General features: G+C 58.2%; 1 protein-coding gene across 2 annotated transcripts in view; it reads right to left on the bottom strand.

Annotated features, from left to right (window-relative positions):
* Window positions 1-893: 893 nt before the first annotated feature.
* The window catches only part of LOC147207063 (filamin-C-like), a 29,277-nt gene continuing 8,240 nt past the window's right edge, over window positions 894-21,930 (bottom strand). The window contains exons 4-47 of one of the 2 annotated variants that reach the window (XM_086110229.1): window positions 20,788-20,938; window positions 20,600-20,718; window positions 20,461-20,538; window positions 20,218-20,380; window positions 19,880-20,080; window positions 19,657-19,764; window positions 19,062-19,199; window positions 18,819-18,945; window positions 18,607-18,743; window positions 18,267-18,460; window positions 18,075-18,188; window positions 17,795-17,938; window positions 17,165-17,288; window positions 16,871-17,031; window positions 16,688-16,778; window positions 15,968-16,137; window positions 15,778-15,895; window positions 15,140-15,402; window positions 14,116-14,713; window positions 13,528-13,701; window positions 12,713-12,875; window positions 12,309-12,637; window positions 12,095-12,218; window positions 11,834-11,990; window positions 11,572-11,761; window positions 10,480-10,503; window positions 10,148-10,389; window positions 9,736-9,835; window positions 9,507-9,647; window positions 8,859-8,987; window positions 8,564-8,737; window positions 8,322-8,486; window positions 7,722-7,925; window positions 7,495-7,647; window positions 7,207-7,329; window positions 6,463-6,711; window positions 6,001-6,273; window positions 5,312-5,449; window positions 5,032-5,147; window positions 4,220-4,352; window positions 3,419-3,595; window positions 3,123-3,341; window positions 2,765-2,974; window positions 894-1,454 (exon numbers count right to left, since the gene is read on the bottom strand). In XM_086110229.1, the coding sequence (XP_085966355.1) occupies window positions 1,267-1,454; window positions 2,765-2,974; window positions 3,123-3,341; window positions 3,419-3,595; window positions 4,220-4,352; window positions 5,032-5,147; window positions 5,312-5,449; window positions 6,001-6,273; window positions 6,463-6,711; window positions 7,207-7,329; window positions 7,495-7,647; window positions 7,722-7,925; window positions 8,322-8,486; window positions 8,564-8,737; window positions 8,859-8,987; window positions 9,507-9,647; window positions 9,736-9,835; window positions 10,148-10,389; window positions 10,480-10,503; window positions 11,572-11,761; window positions 11,834-11,990; window positions 12,095-12,218; window positions 12,309-12,637; window positions 12,713-12,875; window positions 13,528-13,701; window positions 14,116-14,713; window positions 15,140-15,402; window positions 15,778-15,895; window positions 15,968-16,137; window positions 16,688-16,778; window positions 16,871-17,031; window positions 17,165-17,288; window positions 17,795-17,938; window positions 18,075-18,188; window positions 18,267-18,460; window positions 18,607-18,743; window positions 18,819-18,945; window positions 19,062-19,199; window positions 19,657-19,764; window positions 19,880-20,080; window positions 20,218-20,380; window positions 20,461-20,538; window positions 20,600-20,718; window positions 20,788-20,938 (7,494 nt within the window). In that variant the 3' untranslated portion in view covers window positions 894-1,266. The remainder of the gene's footprint in view (window positions 1,455-2,764; window positions 2,975-3,122; window positions 3,342-3,418; window positions 3,596-4,219; window positions 4,353-5,031; window positions 5,148-5,311; window positions 5,450-6,000; window positions 6,274-6,462; window positions 6,712-7,206; window positions 7,330-7,494; window positions 7,648-7,721; window positions 7,926-8,321; window positions 8,487-8,563; window positions 8,738-8,858; window positions 8,988-9,506; window positions 9,648-9,735; window positions 9,836-10,147; window positions 10,390-10,479; window positions 10,504-11,571; window positions 11,762-11,833; window positions 11,991-12,094; window positions 12,219-12,308; window positions 12,638-12,712; window positions 12,876-13,527; window positions 13,702-14,115; window positions 14,714-15,139; window positions 15,403-15,777; window positions 15,896-15,967; window positions 16,138-16,687; window positions 16,779-16,870; window positions 17,032-17,164; window positions 17,289-17,794; window positions 17,939-18,074; window positions 18,189-18,266; window positions 18,461-18,606; window positions 18,744-18,818; window positions 18,946-19,061; window positions 19,200-19,656; window positions 19,765-19,879; window positions 20,081-20,217; window positions 20,381-20,460; window positions 20,539-20,599; window positions 20,719-20,787; window positions 20,939-21,930) is intronic. The other variant, XM_086110230.1, reaches the window with a different exon arrangement.

The following is a 21,930-nucleotide window of genomic DNA, read 5'->3' as shown; positions in this document are numbered from 1 at the left end:
TTGACGCCGCGCAGGCTCTCGCACCGTCGAGGTTTGGAGCGGCCACGGAGATGGGAGGACAGCTTGACTGTGCTGCCATCTTGTGATCGCCTCGAGACAAGTACCGCATGTGGATGAGAAGGTGTCACGCTCCCGTTGGAATACGTGGGGGGGGGGGGGGCTGGTCAAAGCTTCTGGAAAGGGCTCCCGTTTGTGGCCCAAGGGGAAAGACGACGGGCCGCTCATATATCTGCGCGGGAGTTCAAAACACTGAGCGGAACTGAGCTGCGAGTCGGCACAAATGCACAAATGCATGTTACATGAGCAAACGGATCCGATCTTGGAATCGGCCCGCGAAAATAGCTTCACGTCACGCGTGCAATCCGAAGCCCTCACCAGAGTTCTGTCGGGCCTCGAATTGAGCCGGGCGGCGGCGCGCGGGAGAAGGATGTCGGCAAATTGGTTTGTGACCACCAGGTGGCGCTGTCGGGCTCTCCCCCGCAGCTGCACACCTGTTGCTCGTTATTGCTTTCAAAGGACTCCCGGCACGACCGCTTGGCGTCGGCTCATTGTTTGTTTGTTTGTTTGTCCCGTCGTGTTTGTTTCGTCATGTTTCGCTTGCTGTTAGGTTTTCGTTTGCTACTTTGGGTTCTCGGAACTTTTTTTCGGATTGAGTTTTCTCTGTATTTGATCAATCCAACTGCTCAAGTACAAGCCGCCGCTCTCTCTTACCTGCTTTTTGGGGTCCACCACCACCACCACCTCGCAACGTGACACCCCTGCTCCCAACTGTTGTCTTTTTTTTGGGGGGGGGGGGGGGCCTAATTGGCATCACTTCATCAGCACCAAAACCTTCCACCCAAGGTGAGTGAACACGCCGCTTTGCGATCAAATACGTTTGGAATCTGGTCCGATTTGTCGTTGAAATCTTTATTAGGTCTGCAAAAATAGGTTAAGATAACAAAAAAAAAACCGTTCACAGGTGACGCTTGCACAACACAACGTCACTCCCAATCCGAAAGCACACTTTGTTGCCTTGCCGTTGCTACGCTTATTGGGAAATGCAGCGCCCGGGATTTCACACGCATTTTGGCACACGCACGCACGCACACGCACACACACACACACACACACACGAAACCGCCGTGAGCTTTAGTACAGTCAGTGGTGATCAGTCCAAAGCGGAGGCGCCCAAAGTGATGCGGTGGGGGGGGGGGGGGGGGGGGGGGGGGGGGTCGGTCAGGGTGGTCGTCGCCAATCAAGAGATTTGCCGGGCCGCTTGGATTTTTAGAGCACGGCCACTTTGTAGGGGCTGCCGGGAACGTTGTCGTCTCCCCATTTGACGATGACGGTATAGCTACCCTTGTCCTTGACGGTGTAGGTGACGTTGTAGAGTTTGTTGCCCACGTGCTTCACGTACACCTCCTCGCACGGAGCGTGAGGTCCGTGCACGCCCACCATCAGCATGTTGCTGCCTGCGCACAAAAAAAGCGCCAAGGGCCGAGACGGTCCGCGTTAGCTTTCGAGTCCGCGGAAGGAGATTTTCTGCGGCGTTTCCCCACAAACTGCAAATGACAACAGGTGGGCTGCAATTCATTGGACAACTCGAATAACGACCTAAACGGCGAAGCCTCAAAGTTTCCTGGGGATTTTCTCAATCAATTTTTTTTTTTTTTACACACGACCCAAGCTAATGTTTGGGCAGAAACGTCTTCGCGCAAAGGAAAAAGTGCGTCAATGGCGGCTCGTGTCCAAAGTGGGGGAATCGTTCAAACTTCCCCGCGGGATGCGTCGACTGCAAAACGCAACGCAAAGATCTCCGACTTCGGCATCGTGGGCTTATTCAACGCGCGCCGCCGCCGCCGCCGTCGCTTTTTCAAACAACCACGAACAAAAGAAACCGACAACCGAGTGGCCGACACCCGCGCTCCGCCTTTGAAAGCCAGACGCGGCCACTCACGGATCATACGGAGCACGACGTGAAGCCGGACATCCCAAAGGAGCGAGGGGCATCCGAACATGCACGTTTTGTTCCTTTTTGAGCAGATGTGTCTCAGCGGGATGATCGTGACGCGAATCCATTGCAAAAAGCTTTGACCGGTGCAGCCGCGGATGACAGAAAAGTCAGCTCGGGTCCATTTCAATGTCAAAACAAAAGCCGAACGGCGGCGACGCGGAACCGGGGAAGCAAGAATTTCCCCGCACGCCACCTTACGGAAGACATTCTGTTGTCCGAATATCTTGCGTTGCGCCGCCTCAAAAAGGGGCCTCCAAAAAACGGCCGCCTGTGACGTTGATGAACCGCAACGTTCGAATCTCGTCTGGACCAAATCAACCGAGGAAGATGCGTGTATCTCGGGCCCGTCGGCAAGAGCGATCTCGCCGATTCCGCTACTCCCTCTCCGAAAGTCGGCCGGGCGAGCGGCCGGCTCGCTTGTGACCTCTCACGGGATCGGCGCATTGAACGTCCGTCAACAAAAGGGAGCGCGGCGAGAAACCGGTGGAGGTGCAAAGCAGGCGGAGGAAAAGGATGCCGAAGGACAGGCGCCGACGAGAGCAAATTTGCCGGGGGTGTTGGCGAAGGACGAGTTGGAGCATCTGCCGCCTCGCAGGGCGGCGGCCTGCGTGCGTGCGCTTCGCTAAGAATGCGCGCAATAAACTTCCATCTGGAGCAGACGGCCGCTTTGGCCAAATGAACAACGCGCACGCGCACACGCACACTCGGAGCAAACGAGGCAAGCCAAAGCGCTGACTTGTGAGGAGGCGGCGTGGGCGAGCGCCTCACCTGCTTTGCCGCAGTCAACCGTGAAATTGTTTTTCTGTCCCACGGCGGCCTTGCTCAGGCCCATCCCGCGGCAGACCACCTTGCCGGCGTCCGAGGTCAGCTTGGACGAGGCGGCCGAAGCCGACGCGCCGAATTGGGACGATTTGGTCACCGTTTCCACCAGCACCGACGAGGTCTCGTGGAGGCTGTGGCCGCCTGACAGGCGGGCGCCTGCCGGACGGACGGCGGCGGGGTCGTCAAAAGGTCAGCGCGGCTACTCGTGGGTGATCTTTTTTTTTTCCTTTCGATCCGACTCAAAATACGGAAAGACGAGCGGCGGAAGCGCTCCGGTGATGGCGGAACGGCGGCGAGCGCTCACCCGTGACTTTGGCTTTGAAGGGGCTTCCCACGATGTGCTGCGGGCCGCCGTACTTGATGGCGATGAGGTAGTTGCCGGGCGCCATGGGGACGTAGGTGACTTTGTAGCCTTCGGGACACTCGCGGCAGTCCATCTTGACCTTGGACGGGCCGTCGATGTTCACCGACAGCGTCCCCGGGCCGGCGTTGCACGTGTTGACCACAAAGTCGGCGGGCGCGCCTACGGCGAGAGAGCCGCCGAGACCGTCAGGGCCGGGAGGGCGCGGCCGCGCGGCGCTCGGCGGCGTTTGCGCCCACCTGTGTTGCCGCCCAGCAGGCCGGGGCCGTGCGCCGCCACCATGCCCGGATCTCCGACCAGTCCGGGGTCTCCCACCCGCACGTTGAAGGGGCTGCCGGGAATGTGGCAGCCGTTGAACTTGACGTCGATGGAGTGAACGCCGTTCTCGCGGGGGATGAAGCGCACGGCCGTCTTGTCTGAAAGAAGCGCCGGCGTCAGAAATACCGCCGTGGGGTTGTTTACCGCTCGCGCCGGTGTGGTGGTTCATTTGCGGGGGGGGGGGTGCGCTTCCCACTCGGCGACTGCGACCGCGTGGGAGGATGCCGGTCTGCGCCTCGCCCGCTTTTGGCTCCCTCAACGGGATCCGGATGGATTCTGTTGATTGCCCGAAACCGCTTCTGCGTTCACGGTTATCGCGAAAGAACGGAGGCACTCCCAATGTCAAATGGCTGCTGAGGCTTTGGAGGGGCTTTTTTGGTTGCCTTTGGACACGGCGTACAAGCAAGGCCAAACGGGGTGTTTCCCGCGCGGCGCATAGCTCGAGGGTGCGGACCCTTTGAAATGCGATGTTGCGCACATTCACGCGGGCGGTGCCGGCGTGAGATTTATTTGGCGGTCGGAGCCGTGCTCGTTTCAGCGGCGGTTCAACTTTGCTCTTAGCGCCGGGCTAACGGACGCCGCGCGCGCTTTAGCTGAACATATTCCGTGGAATTCGACTTCTGTCACTCTGACGGTAAACCTCAACATGGAGGGACAAGAAAAACAATCGATACCTCGCTTTCGTTGCGGCTTGTCTGTAGATGTCGGGAAAAGGGGCTTACCGCCATCCAGCTCGGTGACATAACACTCCTCGGAGCAGCCGGAGGGGGTGTGCACTTTGGCGTCCACCACGCCGCGGGTGCCGTTGCGCTGCACCAGGAACGAGGCTTCTTGGTTCACCTTCAAATCCTTCTCCTAAAAAAAGAAAAGGGGGACGGCGAATATGTGACGGACGAGAATAGATGGAGCATTCGGGCGCGCCGGGCGGGAAAGGTCAGAGGTGAGTGCGTTTGCGGCCGCCCCGCGGGTTTGCCCGACGTTTCGAGTCCCGCTCGGACGTGGAAGTGGCCGATTCTCAAACGTTCCTCCGTTTTTTTCTTTTTAGGATCATCGGAATCATTGCAAAAGTCGCATCACAAAACGCGGAGCGCGATGTCATCGACTCCTTCGCGAATGACGGCTATTTGATCTCTTCTCCGAACCGCCCTCGCTCTAAATGACGACGCACGGTTAAAGTCCGTATGGCGGCAGCGTCTCGGATCAAAATGTTCTGCCCGCCAGTTCTCCACAAAAGAAGCGGAAAGTATGGCTCCGCCTTCTTTTTCTTCTCTCGGACCGCGCGCTGCGCAGCGGGTGTCCTCGGCCCGGGGTTGCGATCGCAAATGAAACGCGCTGGGCTGACCCCGGTTTGCGTCGTCGCCCTTGACCAGCCGACGGTCCGCGCATAGCGCCGAGCGAGGGACAGTTAATCCCGACCTTTAGCGGCGGCCAGCTTCCTGGCGTCGCGCGGCCCGCTCCGTGCTTCGCGAGCGCGCCAAGGACACGAGAAGCGGCTCGCGGCGCCGTTCTCCGGCTCGACGCCTTTGGCTCTCACCTGCAGGCTTGTGAACGTGAGCCTGCGGGCTTCGTCTGACAGCGTTGCGATGGGAACGATGAACGGGCTGTCGGGGATGTGCTCGTTGTTGAACTTAATGGACACCTCGTAGTCACCTGGGGGAACAGATGGCTTATTAGTTTTCAGCGCCACGCAAAATGGAGCGGGGGTTGGCGGGGACGGGGACGGGGACGGGACATGACGGCCGAAACGGCGGCGGAGGGACACGCTTGGGTGGAAATGAAAACAAGGACAACTAGGCGCCCCGCGACCGACGGACCGGGTTCTTTCACGATGTAGGAGACGCCGCAGGAGCCGTCCTTTCTGTCCTCGAAGGAGATTTCCGCCTTGCTGGGCCCCTCCACCGCAATCGACAGTCCCCCGGCGCCGGCCTCTCTGGTCCAGATGCTAAATTCAGCTGCAAAGAGAGAAAAAGAGAGAGAATTTAAAAAAAAAAAAACAAGCAACAATGTTTATGTGTGTTGCTGCGCCGCTGTTTGTTTGAAGCTTTGGCATGACTGAAGCCATTACCGTCGCCTTCCCCTTACGAAGCGTTGCGCGAGCGCATTTTCATGAGGCAGAATGACGCCGTTTGGCTCGTCGTTTGGGTGCAAGGTTTAATTCTCTGTTAAAAAGACTGAAATTCAGATTTGGCCGCTAGCTAACTCCGGTTGCGATTCACATGTTAGCATGTTAGCTGGCCAACTTTTGTGAGACCAAAATTTCTGGTTCGGTGATTTAAAAAAAAAAGAATAAGGTGAAAAGTAAAAACACTCTACTGTGATTCTTCGTGTCTTGGCAGCGAGAGCGTGAGCGCAAGCGCTCATGATGATGATTTCATAAGAAAAGCGAGAAAAAAAACCCCCACCGTCCGTCGATCTGGCGGCTTTTCGCCTCCCGCGAGCGGGTCCGCGACGCGGCGGCTACGAGGAAGGCGCTTTCACCGTAGACGAGCTTAAATGTACTTACAAGGCGCCGCGGCCACGCCTCTCTCCAGGCCGGGACCTCCCGCGCGGACCTTGTGCGGCCCGCCCTCGCCCATGGGCCCCACAGTAAACTGGAAGGGGCTCCCGGGGACGTGCTGGCCTCGGTACTTGACGTTGACGGTGTGCGGTCCCATCTCCTGGGGGATGAAGCGCACGCTGTAGGTGCTGTTTCCTCCGTCCACGATGTCGGCGTCCGCCGTCTTCCCCCCGGGGCTGGTCACCTGGGCCGTCATGGCCTGGGAGCCCAGCTCGGCCGCTGAGGTGCGACAACGCGACGGGTTAGACGCCGGGCGCGCCGTCTTTCTCGGTCGGGTCCTCGTCAACGAGTCCACCCGACCCGCTTAGCCGGAATCCGGGGCTGCTTTTTCATCCGCGCTACCGTCGACGCGTACGCCGTTCTTCCCGGACACCGATTCTCCGTTTGGGGGGGGACCCCCGCACGCACCTTCGGGTCTGGCCGCGATCCCGGCGAAGCCGCCGAGGCTCTCCCGGCCCAGGAAGTCTCCAAAGACGTCTCTGAAGGGGCTCGCTCCTCCGCCCACCTGGGTGCTTTCCTCCACCCGCACTTCGCGCTTGGTCTCGCCGCCGCGGGTTTTGCTGATCTCGGTGCGCTCGGTGCGCGTGTAAGTGTGGCTGCTGCGGGTGAACGTCCGGGTTAGCCTCTCCTGGGCCGACACCATCTGGAACCAGTTGCCTACGAGCGGAGGGGACGGTGGTCAGAAAAGGTTGCGGACACTCCGCTCTGCACAAAAACCACACGAGACGCTGCGCTCGATGTGTCCTTCTTCCTATTCCTCTTTGGTTCATGCTCCATCGGAAGACTTTGAGAAGATTTGGAAAAGACCCTCGGGACCAGTTCTCCAGTTTGTAGTCCCCGCTTTGTCTTTGACTGAGATTTGACAAAGACTGTGCATTTTGCAGGGCCGCCATTTAGGGGACTACAACCGGACGCTTTGGGCATTTATTATTATTTTTTTTTCCCACCACGGTGCAATTTGTTGTTGTTGCATCATGCGCTTGCTTGGTAAAATGTCCTTCGGACTTGGACTTTGTAGTCTGAGGGTGCGAAAGCCGTTGGGTGTCCTAAGACGCGGAGGTGGGCTTGTCAAGTCCAGAATCCGAAAAGCTTCCAAAGCGTCCCGCGGTGAAAGGACCTGACCCATTTGGCGTGATGGGCGTGCGCGCTGACCTGGAATCTTCAGGTTGAGTCCGCAGGTGCTTCCCACCGAAGCAATAGAGGACGCCTGCCTCTTTCTGGTGATGCTCTCCTTCATCCTGCCCTCGCCGGTCACCTTCACTGTGAACGGACTTCCTGGAGCAAAGGAAAAAGTGCAAAACAACGCGCTGGAACAGATCTTGCTTCAGAGGAGTTCACCCTTCCCACATAGTGCCGAGTTATGAAAACAGTAGCATCGTCTAGATCTCATTTGTCCGCTTCAAGTTTGGAGTGCCAGGCCATTCGCCGTCAATTCCGTACCCGGGATGTGCTTTTCGGCAAACTTGATGTTAACGGTGTAATTTCCGGGCTCCGTGGGACAGTAGGTCACCCTGCACGTCCCGTCCTCCATGTCTTCACAGTTGATGTCCACTTTGCTGGGACCCTCGATGGACAGCGCGAGCCCGCCGTAACCTGACGGGACCAAACAAGCAATTGGTCGTTTTTGGCGGTTCTCGCCGGCGGTCGGCGTTTTGGGCGGCGCGTACCGGCGTTCCTGGTGTCCACAAAGAATTCGGCCATCTCAAAGGTGCGCGCCTCCACGAGGCCTTTGCCGAAAGCCTTGACCCGGCTGGCCTCGCCGATCTCCGACTGGCCGACCATGATCTTGAAAGGGCTGTTGGCCACGTGCGCGCCGTTCTTCCTCACGCTTACTTCGTGCTCGCCCACCTCTTTCGGGGTAAATGAGATACCTGGGAGACGATAAGCGGGGGGTTGGGGGCACCGAAACACTTGGGGTTGTTTTGTACAATTGTAAACAACAACGAGTCGGGCAAAGCCACGGACAGACTCGAGGACGACGGCGACTTGAAACGGAACCATGGCCGATGAAGCAGTGGCGTGCGGTGAGGTGCATGGTTGGTGAGGCGCCGACTCCTTTAGTGTCACATTTACAAATATGTAAAGCACAAAGGGTCGCTTCTTCAATTGGCTAAACATTATACGGCGAGCGGCGCGAGCCAGTTGCATGTATCGACCCAGTTTGTGATGATTGCGCAATGTAAGGCTCTGCCTCACCCGCCTCCCCTGAGCGCACGTCCCTGCGATGAAGGGCGCCCGGCGCGGGCCAGACGGGAAGGCTTTCTCACCGAGATGTCTGTTGGGCAGCCTCTTGAGCAGGCAGGGCTCCTCGTTGCCCGAAGGCGCTCTGATGCTGGCGCTGAGAGAGCTCAGGTCCGTTTCGGCGATCTTGAGCGACACGTCGGCGGCCGTGCCCACGTTCAGCTGGGACGTCCTGGTGATGGTGTCGTCCCCTGCGCCGGACAAAGGTGGCGTGTTTGTGCGCGCGCCGCTCGCCTCGAGGCCCCGTCGTTGAGTTGCGCTTCCTCACCGGTGATCTTGGCGACAAAGGGGCTGCCGGGAATGTGCTTGTTGTCAAACTTGACAATGATGTTGTAGTCTCCGGGCGCCGTGGGAAGGTAGGACACGGTGCAGGTGCCGTCTTTGTTGTCCTTGCAGGTGATCTCCGCCTTGGACGGGCCCTCCACGGCCAAGGAGAGGCCACCTGACACGGGAAAATCGGGAGTAGATGCAACTGGATGAGCGTCGGGACCGCTTATTTAGACCAATCGGATTTCAGAATTCACGGCAGGAGTGGCCGTGACTTTTTTTTTTTTGTCTTGTACCTTGTCCCGCATTCTTGGTGACCACAGTGAAGGTGGCGGCTTTGTTGACCATGCCGTAACTCAGGCCGGGACCGTAGGCCGCCACCACTCCGCTGTTCACGGCGTCCACGAAGAACTGCAGAGGGCTTCCTGTGGCGAGCAAAGGGATCGTGTTCACATTTGGGAAGTGAAAAGTCGCTCTGGAATGCCGACGATGTCTCTCGCCCGAGGTGACAAACTCGTATCTCATTGACGCATAGTAGCAGGAAATATTAAACATGGCCGCCGCTCCCGCTCCCCCCGGCGGCCCATCCTTCAAACTCGTCTTCAAACTCATTTTCAGTCTTCGGCTTTTGACGCCATTTTCAGTTTGACTGTTTTTGTGCTTTCGGCCGTCTATGTTATTCATTTATCGCTTGACAGTGTGTTGTGTGAATTATTTTTGCCCCGTGCACAGCAGCGGGTTGCGCGGCGGTGGCTGTTTGGAATTTGGAATTGGACTTTTGTTGAAATGCTCTCGAAACACGCTCGAGTTGAGAAAGCGCTTTGCAAAGTGCTAACATCATCTCGAGTTATCCTCGGCGTTGGACGCAAACCGGTTTTGATCGGTTGCGAGTCCAAACGACAGAAGTTTGTAAAAGGGCATCGGCGAGGCGATCGTTGCCCGACCTGGAATGTGGTTGCCGTCATATTTGATGTCCATCTCGTGCAGGCCTCTCTCGGTGGGTTGGTACTTGATGGTGATGGTGCCGTCTTTGTTATCCGTGATATGCGGCCTGGCCGTCTTGCCGGAGGGCATTCGGACCTCACCTGACAAGGAGAGCGATAGGTTTTGGTCAGCGGGCGGGGGCGGGGGCGGGGGCGGAGGCGGGCGCTTTGCTGGTCTCGGCGCCGGCACCTGAGATTTCCCCTTGCTGCGGCATGAAAGGCACCAGGAAGTTGACGGGTCTGAAGAGAGGATCCACTGTGTCGCGGGGGGCGACCGGCTCATTTGACGCCTGTCGGACAACAAGGAAGCGTCACGGGATTTGTTTTGCTTCAACTTATTTGGGCTCCTGGTGGCTTTTGCCATATTTACTCTCCTAATATTACAAAGCATTGTCTGTTCTCCTCGCTAGCGAGCTGAATCGAAGACTCTGGTCGTTTAAGCGTTCTAGGTCGCAATAAACCCGTCAGCGCGGCGCTATATTTCAAGTCACGATGCGCGCCGCCGGTCGGATCTCACGTTTGCGAACGTCGACGGGTTGCGTCGTCAAAAGAGTAAATGAGTCGGTTGCGTGAATGGTGCCCAATAGCTTCGGTGGACCCACCAGCACATGGAAAGGGCTCTTGGGGATGTTCTGGCCCCCAAAGCGAATGGTGATGACGTATTTGCCGGGCTCGGGGGCCGTGTAGTAAATGTCGAAGGTCCCGTCGCGGTTCTCCACCACGTCCATGTCCAGCTCCATCCCTTGCGGGGTCAACACCTTGCACGTGACCTTGCCCTTGCCGGCGGCCTTGGCGTCCACCGTGATCACCGTGTCCTCCGAGGTCTGCAGCTTCTGAAGGCCCGCTGTCGGGGGGCAACAAAAAGATGCGGGTGAGCGTTCGTTCGGGAAGGCTTTCCAGCCGTAGCGCGGTACAAATAAAATAGGTGACTTACATACGCCGTGTCCTCCGATCGACACTGCAAAGTAAAAAGCTCATTTTTTAAAAGGAATAGAACAAAACTATCAGATCTCGATCGCGGTTGATTTTGAGTTTCGTGGTGGTGGGGGGGGGGGGGGGGGGGGGGGGGTTGGCTTTTTTTGAAGGGATCGGGCTAGTCCCAATTTGGAGTTGCGCGACTTCGGTGTGGTACCGCCGAGCTCCACTGGATGTACTTGTACATGCAGCAAGAAGAAGAGGCAGAGAACCCCCCCCCCCCCACCCCCCCACTAAGCGACTGTACTCTTCCCACAGAGCAGGAAGAACACAGTAGATTCCTTGTATGTGTTGCTGTTCCGGGTGTGGAACGATGATGCTCATTTCTGTCGATGGCATTTTGCATGAGATGTTAGCGTGAAGACAAAGTTCTGTTTTGGGGACAACGTCTCTTTCTTGTAGGTGGCACCTGGATGGTTAACTTCAACGGTGCAACACTGAGCACAGGTGCCAAGGAGTCCTTGAAAGCAACGTGCATGTTAACTCTTTCATTCCTTGTACGTCTTTTTAAAATTAGACCCCGCCTACCAAGGACGTACTTGTACGTCCAAGTCCTTTTTTTTTTTGCGTCATAGAGAGGAGGAGGGTCTGATGCAATCTGTGAATGAGAATAAGCCGTTTGCATTGTAAATCATGTAAAAAGTGACCAGTAGTTGGCGGTGGTGCCTCACATGCTTGAAATGCATGCTTTTACAAAAAAAAGCTCTTTTTGTCCGTTTGTTTTGCCCAGGAATCACTATTTTCATGAAACGTAGCCATTTTGACATGCCGATTGCTGAAGAATGGAAAAAGATTTTCTTTTTTCTGCTGAAAGAAGAGAGTCCAACGTACCCCTCAGGATATCGCGCGCCAGGCTAGAAACCTCCTCTGTCCAAACTGGGTCAAATTGGTATATTTTGGCAAATGGATGCGGTCGCCCTCCACGTGCTGTCTTTTATTTTCGAAGATCAAAGCGCCCGGGACGGCTCGCTCTCTTTGACGGTGAGCGGTTCGACAAATATGCCTTTTGCGCAGTGCGAGGAGTATCAACGATTGTCAGTTCCGCCGTTACCTGTGAGGCGACACTTGCTGGCATCTCCCGTGGGATTGGACTGAATCCTGTAGGGGGAGTACGGGATCTCATCCCCTCCGTATTTGATGGTGATGGTGTACGGGCCGATGGAGTCGGGGACGTAGGACACCGTGTAGGTGCCGTCCCTGTTGTCCTGGATGCTGGCGTTCTTCGGCTTGCCCTCCGGGTCCTGCCGCGAGGAGGGGGCGGGTCACGTGCCGGAGCCGAAGCGGCAAAGGCGAAAGGGAGCGGGCCGACTGACCAGAATCTGCACGGTGAGCAGGCCCTCGCCGGCGTCGCGGGCGTCGATGGTGAACTCCACGGGGAGGCTGGCCGACACGCCTTTGCTGTCCAGGCCCGGGCCGCTGGCTCGCACCTTGCTGGCGTCGTGCCCGGGCTGAGACATCACCTTGAAGGGACTGTCCGGAGCGGAGAAGCGGCCCGGTGTTATTTTGCGCTTGATGCTCGGCCCCGTCCGCGAGTCTGAACGCGCTCGAAAGCATCCGCCTCGGTGGCGACGTACCTATGTGGGACTTGCTGGTCGGCATACTTGACCGCCACGGTGTACGGTCCGTCCTGCGCCGGAGTGTAGTGGACCGTGTGTGTACCGTTGCCGTTGTTTTTGACACCCACGGGCTCCATGGTACCTTCAAGTGGGAAAAAAAAAAGTCTTACTCGACGGACCGGACATCATCGCGAAGCCCAAAAATCATAATAAGAAGCGTCGCATCGGTTACCCGTCGGCCCGAAGAGTTTGACATCCAGAGCGGCCTGGCCGGCCCGAGTGCAGTCCACCGCGAAGGTTTGAGGGATGTGCGCTCTCACTCCGGAGCCCAGGCCCGGACCGGAGCACTTGACCTTGCCGGCATCCACGGGGTCTTTGACGGGAACCTTGAAGGGACTCCCGGGGATGGGGTGACCGCCGTAGTTGATGTTGACGTCGTAGTCGCCGGGCGTGAAGGGGACGTATTCCACGCTGCAGCTTCCGTCTTTGTTGTCTTTGCAGGAGATTTTGGCCTCGGACGCGCCCTCGATGGTCAGGCCCAAACCTCCGGTGCCGGCACCCCTTTGCGCAAAGAGCCGCGTGAATCATCCCTCGAATACGGAGGCGCGGTGGACCGAGACCTGATTTTGTCCATACCTGGTCTCCACGGTGAAACAGTTGGGCTTGTTGGTGATGCCCCCTTCCAGGCCGGGTCCGTAGGCCCTGACCCGGGTGGGATCGCAACCCTCCGCCACCGACACCCTGAAGGGACTCTCGGGTACGGGCGCGTCGTCGTAGAGTACCTCGATCAGATGCGTGCCTGTTCAAGAAAGCCAGCCCATGATTCTGCTTCAAACATCGTTTCGACGATGAATTGGAAAAGTGCCACAGAGCGCGCGGAAAGAAAATGAAAACATGTTTTTTTCAACGGAGTCCAGTTTTGCTCGTCTGATGCCGTGTCATCTCTGCGTCGGGTGTGGAAGACATTTCTAGCCCTCGTCACGCTCCTACTGTACGGCGGGTGCGCGCGCCGCCTGGTTAAGAGCTTGCGTTCCGGAGCAGACTATTAATACATCGGAGCCCGCCCGGCTGCCGGCCGGCTCTCCGGCCCTCGCGTCATTGCGTATTTATATCCTCCCCAAATCGCTCGGGCTGACTTTGCGCCGTACCGACACCTGTTTGTCTTCTTATTTCACCCGGCTCGCGTTCTTTTTGAGCGCGGTTGTCACGGGCCAGGCCCGCGCCTCCTTCCGGGGTCCACCCGTCGTAAACGTGATGGGATTCAAATGAAGGGGCGCTTCTATCGAGCGAATGCGGCGATTATGGGGGTTCTCCATCATGCCGATTCTGCGTGACGTGCCAAAGCGTTGCGAGCCGTTTGCTGCGATGCGGCGCGTGAGGGAAACGGCCCGCTTCTCGGATAGGTCATCTTTTGAGGTCGAATCAAAGCCCCGCCCGCTCTCGGTCCCTACCGTCCTCAAAGGGCGTGTACTCCACTCTGTAGGTGCCGTCGCCCTTGTCCGTGGCGTAGCCGTCCGCGGCGGTGCCCGAAGGGCTGACGATGCGAGCCTTCACGTGATTGCCTCCGACCTTGTTGAGAGCCCGGGCGTCCACGATGAAGTGCGTGGTGACTTCTCGCAGGACGCCTGGGAACAAAGCCGACCTCCGGGTGATTTGGGGCTCACCGCGGAAGCCCTCTGGCCATTCATCTTCCGACACGGACGTGCGATATCCCGGGCCGCTCGTACTCGCTCCCTTTTCGGCGCGGCTAATCGCGACATTTCGCAGGATGGGCGGTTTCCCGGCAAAAGCAACTCCGGTGAATCACGCGGGCTCGTTCTTTCGGCTTTGCGTCGCGCCTCAGGCACCGCGGGGTGAGCCGGAGCCCACCCCGGACGATTTGCGGGCAAGAGGCGTGCCCGCAAACCCCCGGAACGGTTTTGGCTAGCGGCCGGCCAATGGCTCGGCGCTCGCGGACGCGTTGGCGGTCAGGGGGATTTTGCAAACGGGAAAGCCCGCGAGTCAAGGTCCCGCGGCCTTCAAACAAACGAGCGTTTCACCTCTCGGCTCCACTCCCGGCCCGTAGACGCGCACCCCGCTGGTGTCCACGGAGGGCTCCACCTGCAGAACCTTGGGGAAGTGGGGGATGGCGTGTCCTCCGTACTTGATGGTGATGGTGTGCGCGCCGTGGAAGGGCGGGACGTAGGTGACGGAGAAGGTCCCCTCGGCCGTTTTCAGGATGCGCACCTCGGCCTCGGCCCCCGTCTCGGATACGATCTCGATGGTGAGCTCGGCGTCGCCGGCCCGCGTGCAGTCCACGGCGAAGGTGGCCGTCTCCCCCGCCTTGGCCCTCTCCAGACCGGGACCGCTGGCCGTGACCTTGCTGGGGTCGAAGGCCGGCCGCACGGCCGCCTTGAAGGGAGAGCCCGGGACGTGGCGCTCGGCGAACAGGATGTTGATGGCGTACTCGCCGGCCTCGGTGGGCAGGTACGCCACCGAGCACGTGCCGTCGCCGTTGTCTTGGCACTCGATTTTGGCCTCGCAGGGCCCCTCCACCGTGAGGCCCAGCCCACCGGCACCCGCGCCTTTGGTGTCGATGGTGAACGGGGCCGGTTTACCCGCGACGCCGCCCTGAAGACCGGGGCCGAACGCTCGGACCTGAGACACAAAACAAAGTCGGGTCCGACGTGAGTTATCTGGACGCGCGATGAGGCCCCCGCCAGACGGCGGCTCCGCAGGCGAGTCCGACTCGGGACTGCGCGTCTTCAGTGTTGCGCGGGGCTGTGCCACGACGCGGCACTGAGCTCTTCTTGACGGCGAGAAGAGGCAGAAAGTTGTTGTTTTTGTATGCGTTGCTGCTCCGCGCGTGTCGAATTGCTCGGCAGCGCGTCGTGGCCGTAACATCCGTGCTAGTTCTCGGATCATTTATTTCCCTTGCCTTATTTCACGCTGGCCTCCATTTTCTCTTGTCAATTATTTGGGGATTTTCACTGGCGCCCCGCAACGAGCGTGGGTCCGCTTCTCTGCGATGGGTTTTCTTTCACCTCTGCAAGGAACGGGAATTGTTCAAGAGCGTCCATTTACCTTGGAGGGATCGGCGGGCATGACGGCTTCCACCCCGAAGGGGCTTCCCATGACGGGGTTTCCGTCGTAGCTGACGTCCACCTTGTACTGCCCCTCCTCGGGCGGGATGTACTTCACGCCATGAAGGCCTTTGGCTTTGTCCGACTCCAGCTTGCACGGGATCGGTCGGCCGGTGGGCGAGGTCATCTTCACGCCGACGTTGCCCTGCCCGCCGGCACCCTTGGCGTTCACTGTGAACTCCTGGTCCCTGCCCACTTCCACTTCTGGAACAAAAACAAGGTGAACGCCGCCACTTGAATGAAAAGCCTATTTCGAGAGCCGCTTTGAAACGGCATTTCGGACGGCGCGCCCCCACCGACGGACAGACGATCGTACAAGGAGCGGACGGCTTTCACCCAGGAAGTGATCGCTTGAGACAAACGGTCAAATGAAAAAGGCTAAGTTTGGCAGTAATTCAACCAGTGGTCAATAAGGGGCGCCAGGGTGCCGGCCCACCACGTGCAGTGGTCGCCACATTGGTTTCCTTGATGGGGGGGGGGGTTAAAAAAATAAAAAGCAGTCTCGGGCCAGGGTTAGATGAACCGTTTCCCCGTTCATTTGCCGATCAAACAATTTGGCCGATCGCGGGGTGCGCTTACTGGTGTCTAATCCCTCCACTTTGACTTTTGCGATATCCAGCTGTGGGGCCACGGTGATGTGGACGGGGCTCTTGGGGATGGGGTCGCCACCGTAGGTCACCGTGATCGCCATCTTGCCCTGGACACGCCAAAGAGGAAGACATGACGCTTGACTCGTCCGACGCAAACGGACTCGGAAGCGCGAGCGTACCTGTTGAAGAGCGCTGTATTTGACCGTGTAGGAGTAATCATGGTTGTCGATGATCTCAAAGTCACGGACCGCCTCTCCCGGGCCCGAGGCTGCGAAGCGCACCTCCGGCTTGGCTTTGCCCGCCCCCTTTGTGTAGATGGTGAAGTGGGTTGGCATGCCCACCTCCACCCCTGCGATCAAATGCACGTGCTTGAGGTTGTTTGCTTTTTTCAGTTCAAGCCGCGCTGCCTTTCACTTGGTAGGCGCGCGACTACGTACTTGAGAATTGAGAAGAAGACAACAAAAAGGGAATCGTCCAAGTGATAAAACTCTTCCTGCGCAAAGGAAATTCGTGGCTTGGTTTCCAAGCTCATGATACCGTGGTACCAATCTGAAGATCACCATTTTGGCAGCGTTCAAAGCGGAGACGACGGCTTGATTTTTCACACTTTTGAAACCGCGTTTTACATGGCTCTGACTTTTTCTTTTTTTGAAGAAAAAAGAAAAAGCAACCGTCACTTCTGACAAAGTGCGAAATATCTGCCCATCAGATTTGTGTCAAATCTCATTTTGATGAAAAAAAAACAAAAAAAAAACAGCCTGCCGTGGAATCGGAAGGAGGAGGAAGAAGTAGCGAGATCCGTTTTCACAGGAGAAATGCGCAAGTCAAGTCCAAATCCCTGGAAAAAAATCGACTCAACTCCAGTGGCAAACGTGGTTACTTCCCTCGACTGCACAAACCTGTCTTGTTGAGTCCGGGGCCCTCCGCTCTCACCTTGCCAGCATCGTGAGAGGGCTCAACTTTGACTTTGAATGGACTGATGGGAATTTCCTGACAAGGTAAACGATGAGCAGATGAAAGGGGGGGGCGGGGAAGAGGGGGGGGGAAATAGTGACGCGCCACGAGACGTCCGATCGCCCTACCTGGTCGGCAAAGAGCACCATGATGGTGTAGCGCCCCGCTGCCGGGGGAGTGTACTTGACGGTAAAGGTGTCGTTGTCATTCTTGATGATGTCAAAGTCGACGTCCGCCTCGGCAGGGCCGACCACCCCCGGGGCGCACTTGATTCCGATGCTGATGTCGCCTAACGGGGCGCAGCGGTGGCCAGAGTTCAGCCGGGACGCTCCGAATCAGAGGCCATCAATCAAAGCCACTTCTTTGCCGATGAACACCCCCCCCCGCCCCCAGCCATGTCGCGGTTCCTCCCGCGTGCTCACCTTGACCGGCCTCGCCGCAGTCCACGGTGAAGTATGTCGGCTCGTTGGCCTTGAGGCCCGTCTTCTCCACCCCGGGCCCGTAGACCTTGACCTTGTCGGGATGGCAACCCTCTCCGACCAGCACCTGATCAACATCACGCTGTACTTGAGCGGCCAAAGGGCGCCCGGTGAGCATTTCCGCTCATACTTTCAGGCGGCAAAAAATAGGGCTGTCCCAAGCCCGCACGGATAGCCGTCCCACATCAGACGGAAAAAAACGCTATCGGATGATCTATTTCCAAAATCCTCGATCATCCACAAGCGGCCCGTTCCGGACTGCCCTCCGGCAGCGTGAATGTAAAAAATGGATTGTGGATGTGCTGAAGTGACCTTGAATAGTTGTGTGAGGCTTACTTCTTATTTTGTATTTATTTCATTCAGGTGCAATGTGAGGTTGGATTTCTGTTCCCTAAATGTTATGCAATAGACGGGTCCTATTTTCTCATATACCGGCAATCAAGGTCGGATGAGGCCAAATGTTTAGGTCAGCGGCGCGGCGGTCGATCGCTTTGCGTCGCCCGGACGTACACCGTCGGTTTCCAGATATCGTGACCGGGTCTTGACCGGTGAATTCCGAAAGCGAATTCTTACCCTGAAGGGGCTGTCGGGAACGTTTACGCCGCTCCAGGCAATGATGATGGTGTGTTTGATGGGCTTGGTCGGAGTGTACGTGCACAGATATGTGCCGTCGCCCTTGTCGCTGATTTTGATGTTGATGGCGCAGCCTTCGGCATCCTGAGTAGACGCAAAAGCGCGTCAAGCCGGGGCTCGTGCTCACAAACGGTATGCAGCAGCAAAATCTCCAAAAGACTCGTCGTCTCCCTCCGAGGTTCCGCCGTGAATCTGAGAGGAAAACGAGGCTTCCCCCTACCTGGGCGTAGACGGTGAGCGGACCCTTCCCGGCCGCGCGGGCATCGATCGTGAATTCGGTTGCTTTGTTCACCGTAACGCCGGTCGGCTGCAGGCCCGGTCCGAAGGCCTTCACCTGAACATTTCAACGTATTTGTTGACGTCAGCGCCCCGCGCGCGTGTCGTCACGTGTGGGTTAGGCGCGAGCGGCGACCTTCTCGGGGAAGGCGTCATTAGCGGCGGGCAGGATGTGAGCCATGAAGGGGCTGTCCTTGATGTCCTCGTCGTCACAAATGACATGGACGGCGTAGTCGCCGGGTTCGGTCGGCCAGTAGCGGACGTCGCAGGAGCCGTCGCCCTTGTCGTCGCATTCGATCTTCGCCTGGGAGGGGCCTTCGATGGAGAAGCCTTGGCAAAAACAGACGGCAGATTGGCGCGGCGCTTAATTGCCGTTCATCCTTTGCGCCGCCGAGCGATCGCAGGTTTTGCCGGCGGCGGCGGTGGGATATTTGATCTTCCCCGCAAACGTCGTCGAGATGGCCGTTTTGACTTACCGAGCGTGCCGACATCCACGCCGATGGCCTCCACCACAAAGTCGGCCGATTTTCCCACCGCGCCCGTCCTCAGGCCAGGACCCCAGGCCCTCACCTTCTGGAAACCCGCCTCGGCTCCCACCTCCACTTCGAAGGGGCTGCGGACGCGAACCATACAAGCGCGTCCACGAGACGGTCCGACTCGCGTTGTTTGCGACGCGGTCGGCTCTGACCTGCGCGGGACGGGCTGGCCTCCCCAGGTGATGACCACCGTGTATTTACCCGGCTTGAGGGGGTAATACTCGCAGTCGTAAACGCCGTTGGCGGCGTCTCGCACCTTCGCTTGCTCCTGCGCTCCGGCTGGGAGAGAAAAGACGCCATATGGATTCTCGGCCAAACAAGGTTTGACGTCGGCGCGCGCGTTCTCTCCGAGCGGGAAAGGGAAGAAGCCGAGACGGCGAGGCTGTCCGACTCACAGGGTCCTTTGACCGAGACGTTGAGCGTTCCGCTGCCGGCGCCCTTGGTGAAAACTTTGAAGTCGGCGACCTCCTCGACTCTCACGCCCTTCGGCTGAAGGCCTCTGCCTGTCGCCCTGCAGGCGTTTGGATTGATGGCTGAAAGGAATAGCAAGGAGGCTTCGATCAGAAAGTATTTTCTCGCGGAGAGAAGCCCGCGGCCATTCGAGCGGGATTCCTCACGGATCGACCGAGAAGACCTGATCTTTTTGCGATGACATACCGGTCAAGACATACCGAGCAGCCGCACGTTGGCAACCGGACGGTGCGACAGACACAAACCTTCGCGGGGCTCCGACACGATGCCGGCAGATGCGCCGAAAGCAAACGGGGCAAGCGAGAGTGGAGCCGAGTGGATACGGACGCCGAGGAAAGTTGCATACCCGCGCCCTCTTTGAAGCGCAACTCTCAAGCTAAGCCGGCAGGCCGCAAGAAGCGCCCCGCCCGCATCGTGCGCCCCCATCCTAGCGCGTGGCCTAAGAGCAATGGGCGTGCGTGCGGTCGGGGGCGATGGCTAAGCAGCGGGCGGAGGCTCGTGGCCGCGGGACGTACTAACTTGGGCGGACAGGTTTTTTGGGCGGGGCCCCCTTTGTTGCGGGAGGAGTGAGCACCGACTGAGGGATTATCTGCAACGGAGCTCCTGCGGACGGAGCGACGGGAGGTGCTAGAAATGACAGACGAGAAGGGTTATGTCCTCAGGTCGGAGGCCGCGATACGTCGGGGAACTCTCCCCGGCTTTCCTGGCGCGCGAGGAGAAGAAACGGGAAGGCCCGGCTCACCTTCCGCGATGTTGACAGGGAAGGGGCTCTTTGGAATCTCCTGTCCCCCGAACAGCACGTGGATGGCGTGAGGACCCTCGACGACGGGGCGGTAGGTGCATCGGAACACGCTGTCGCCCTTGTTCTCCAGAATGATCTCCACCGTGTCTTTTCTCCCCTGAGGATCGACGATCACCACGCTGACGTCGCCGTTGCCGGCACCTGGCGGACGGGAAGAAAGCTCGGTCGGCGCTGGTTTGTCGCGATATTCGATGGACCAAAGGATGGCTCATTTCGTCCACTCCGTTCCTCAGGCTCCCGTCGGCATGTGGGAAAACGCTTCGAGTTGACGTCCTCACCGGCTGTGTAAATGTCAAAGTAGGTGGCTTTGTTGGCCACGTTGCCAGTGCGCTCCAGGCCGGGTCCCCTGGCGTGGACTTTAGTGGGGTCGCCCATGTCCTTGGCCACGTTGACCGCATAGGGGCTCTTGTCAATGTCCTGACCTGCAAATAGCACCTTGACCTGACGATTAAAAAAGAAAAAGAAACGAGCATAAGAAAGCAATTCCTCAAACGCCGGCTGCCGCGACCGCTTCGTCTCACCTTGTGGAGACCCTCAACTTTGGGAACATAAGTGACGGTGTAGGTTCTGTTTTTGTCCTTGTTGGGTTTCACCTTGGCCTGCGGCAAAGGGGACAAAGGTATGAGGGGATATCCCGGCCTCGGCGCTCGCCCCGCCTACCTCTTCTTTGTGTCCCTCGGGATCCTCCACGTAGACCAGGACCTCGCCGCTGCCGGCTTCCACGGTCTCCACGGTGAACACGGCGGGGTGAAGCACCTTGTTGCCGCGGGGCTCGATACCTGCCGCGGAAACAAAAGCGCCGTTTCGCCCACGTGCGGCTTTCGCGGCCGCGCTCGCCAGAGCCCCACCTGGTCCGTAGGCTTTGGCTTTGTCGGGGAAGAGCTGTTTGGGTCTGAGAGGGGCTCCCGGCTTGAGCTTGGCTTTGGGGAACTGCGACAGGTAGGTCATCACCGAGTGCTCGTCCACGTCCGGATCCACGATCTCCTCCGGTGCGATCACCTAAGGTGGCGAGGCACCGGTCCGCTTGAGCAAAGCTATATTTGGAGCGAGGGCCGGCCGCCGCCCCCCCCCCTCTCCTAGCCGCGGCGCAATGGGATTCCCCGCTCGATAAACATATCCATTAGCATCGCCGCCTCTTCTTGTACTTTTTCGCACTTGCTCCGTCTGAGCCGGTTATATTTAACCCCGCTCCTGCAGGGTTATGGATCGCTGCCTTCCGCCAGCCAGCCTGCGGGATTTATACTTGGGCAGACCTCCCCCACGTCTCCTTAACACCGGCGCACTGGAATCCAGCTCCCAACAGATCCCCCCCCCCCCCCCCCCCCGACACCCAGTCCTCCTGCTATCTGGCCAATGTCGTGGCGATAGCGCTCGCCTGGAACTAAACAACCCGCACAGTGAGCCGCCGAACGGCGAGGGGGTCAGTCAAAAGGGACGGAATGGAAGACTGCAAGCGCGCTCTCTGATTGCATCGTTATTCCGAGGGACACGGATTAGACCTCGGCTTCGGCGGCTGGCTCGGAAGGTCTCTGCAGGCACCGAAATAAAACCCCCGGACCACCGTCGAGCATTCTCCGCTTGGAAAAACTTGGATTGGAAATTCAGCCTGGCTTTAAACGGCGTTCCTATTTTCCTGTCGACAGCGTGTGGAATAGAGCAGTGTGCAAAAGCAAAGCGCCGCGACCTCGTTTGTCATCTTCCGCCTTCCCGCTCGGTCCGGTGTTGCTCGGCAGTCTTTCCCTGCTCCGCGGCGCTTCCTGGTTGCATTGCGCCTTTTTTAAAGCCAGCGCTTTTACTGTCAACGGCCAGGCAGTCATTTGCCAAATTTGGAGAATTTCAACTGCGGGCTCTTGCTTGTTCGGAATTGGGAAGAACAATCGTCACGTTTGTTCCTTTGCTCAACGTCTTTAAAAGGAGCTCTTTGATTGCTCAGAAAGCACCCAAAGCGAATTGTGAGCTCAGTGGTGGAGCACGTGCTGGACGAGTAACTC

The sequence above is a fragment of the Hippocampus guttulatus genome, chromosome 4 (genome assembly GCF_054856545.1).
Source record: "Hippocampus guttulatus isolate MCC_2025c chromosome 4, RoL_Hgut_1.0, whole genome shotgun sequence".
Lineage (NCBI taxonomy): Eukaryota > Metazoa > Chordata > Actinopteri > Syngnathiformes > Syngnathidae > Hippocampus > Hippocampus guttulatus.
The sequence above is the reverse complement of the archived record's forward strand: the minus strand, read 5'-3'. Positions and strand labels throughout refer to the sequence as shown.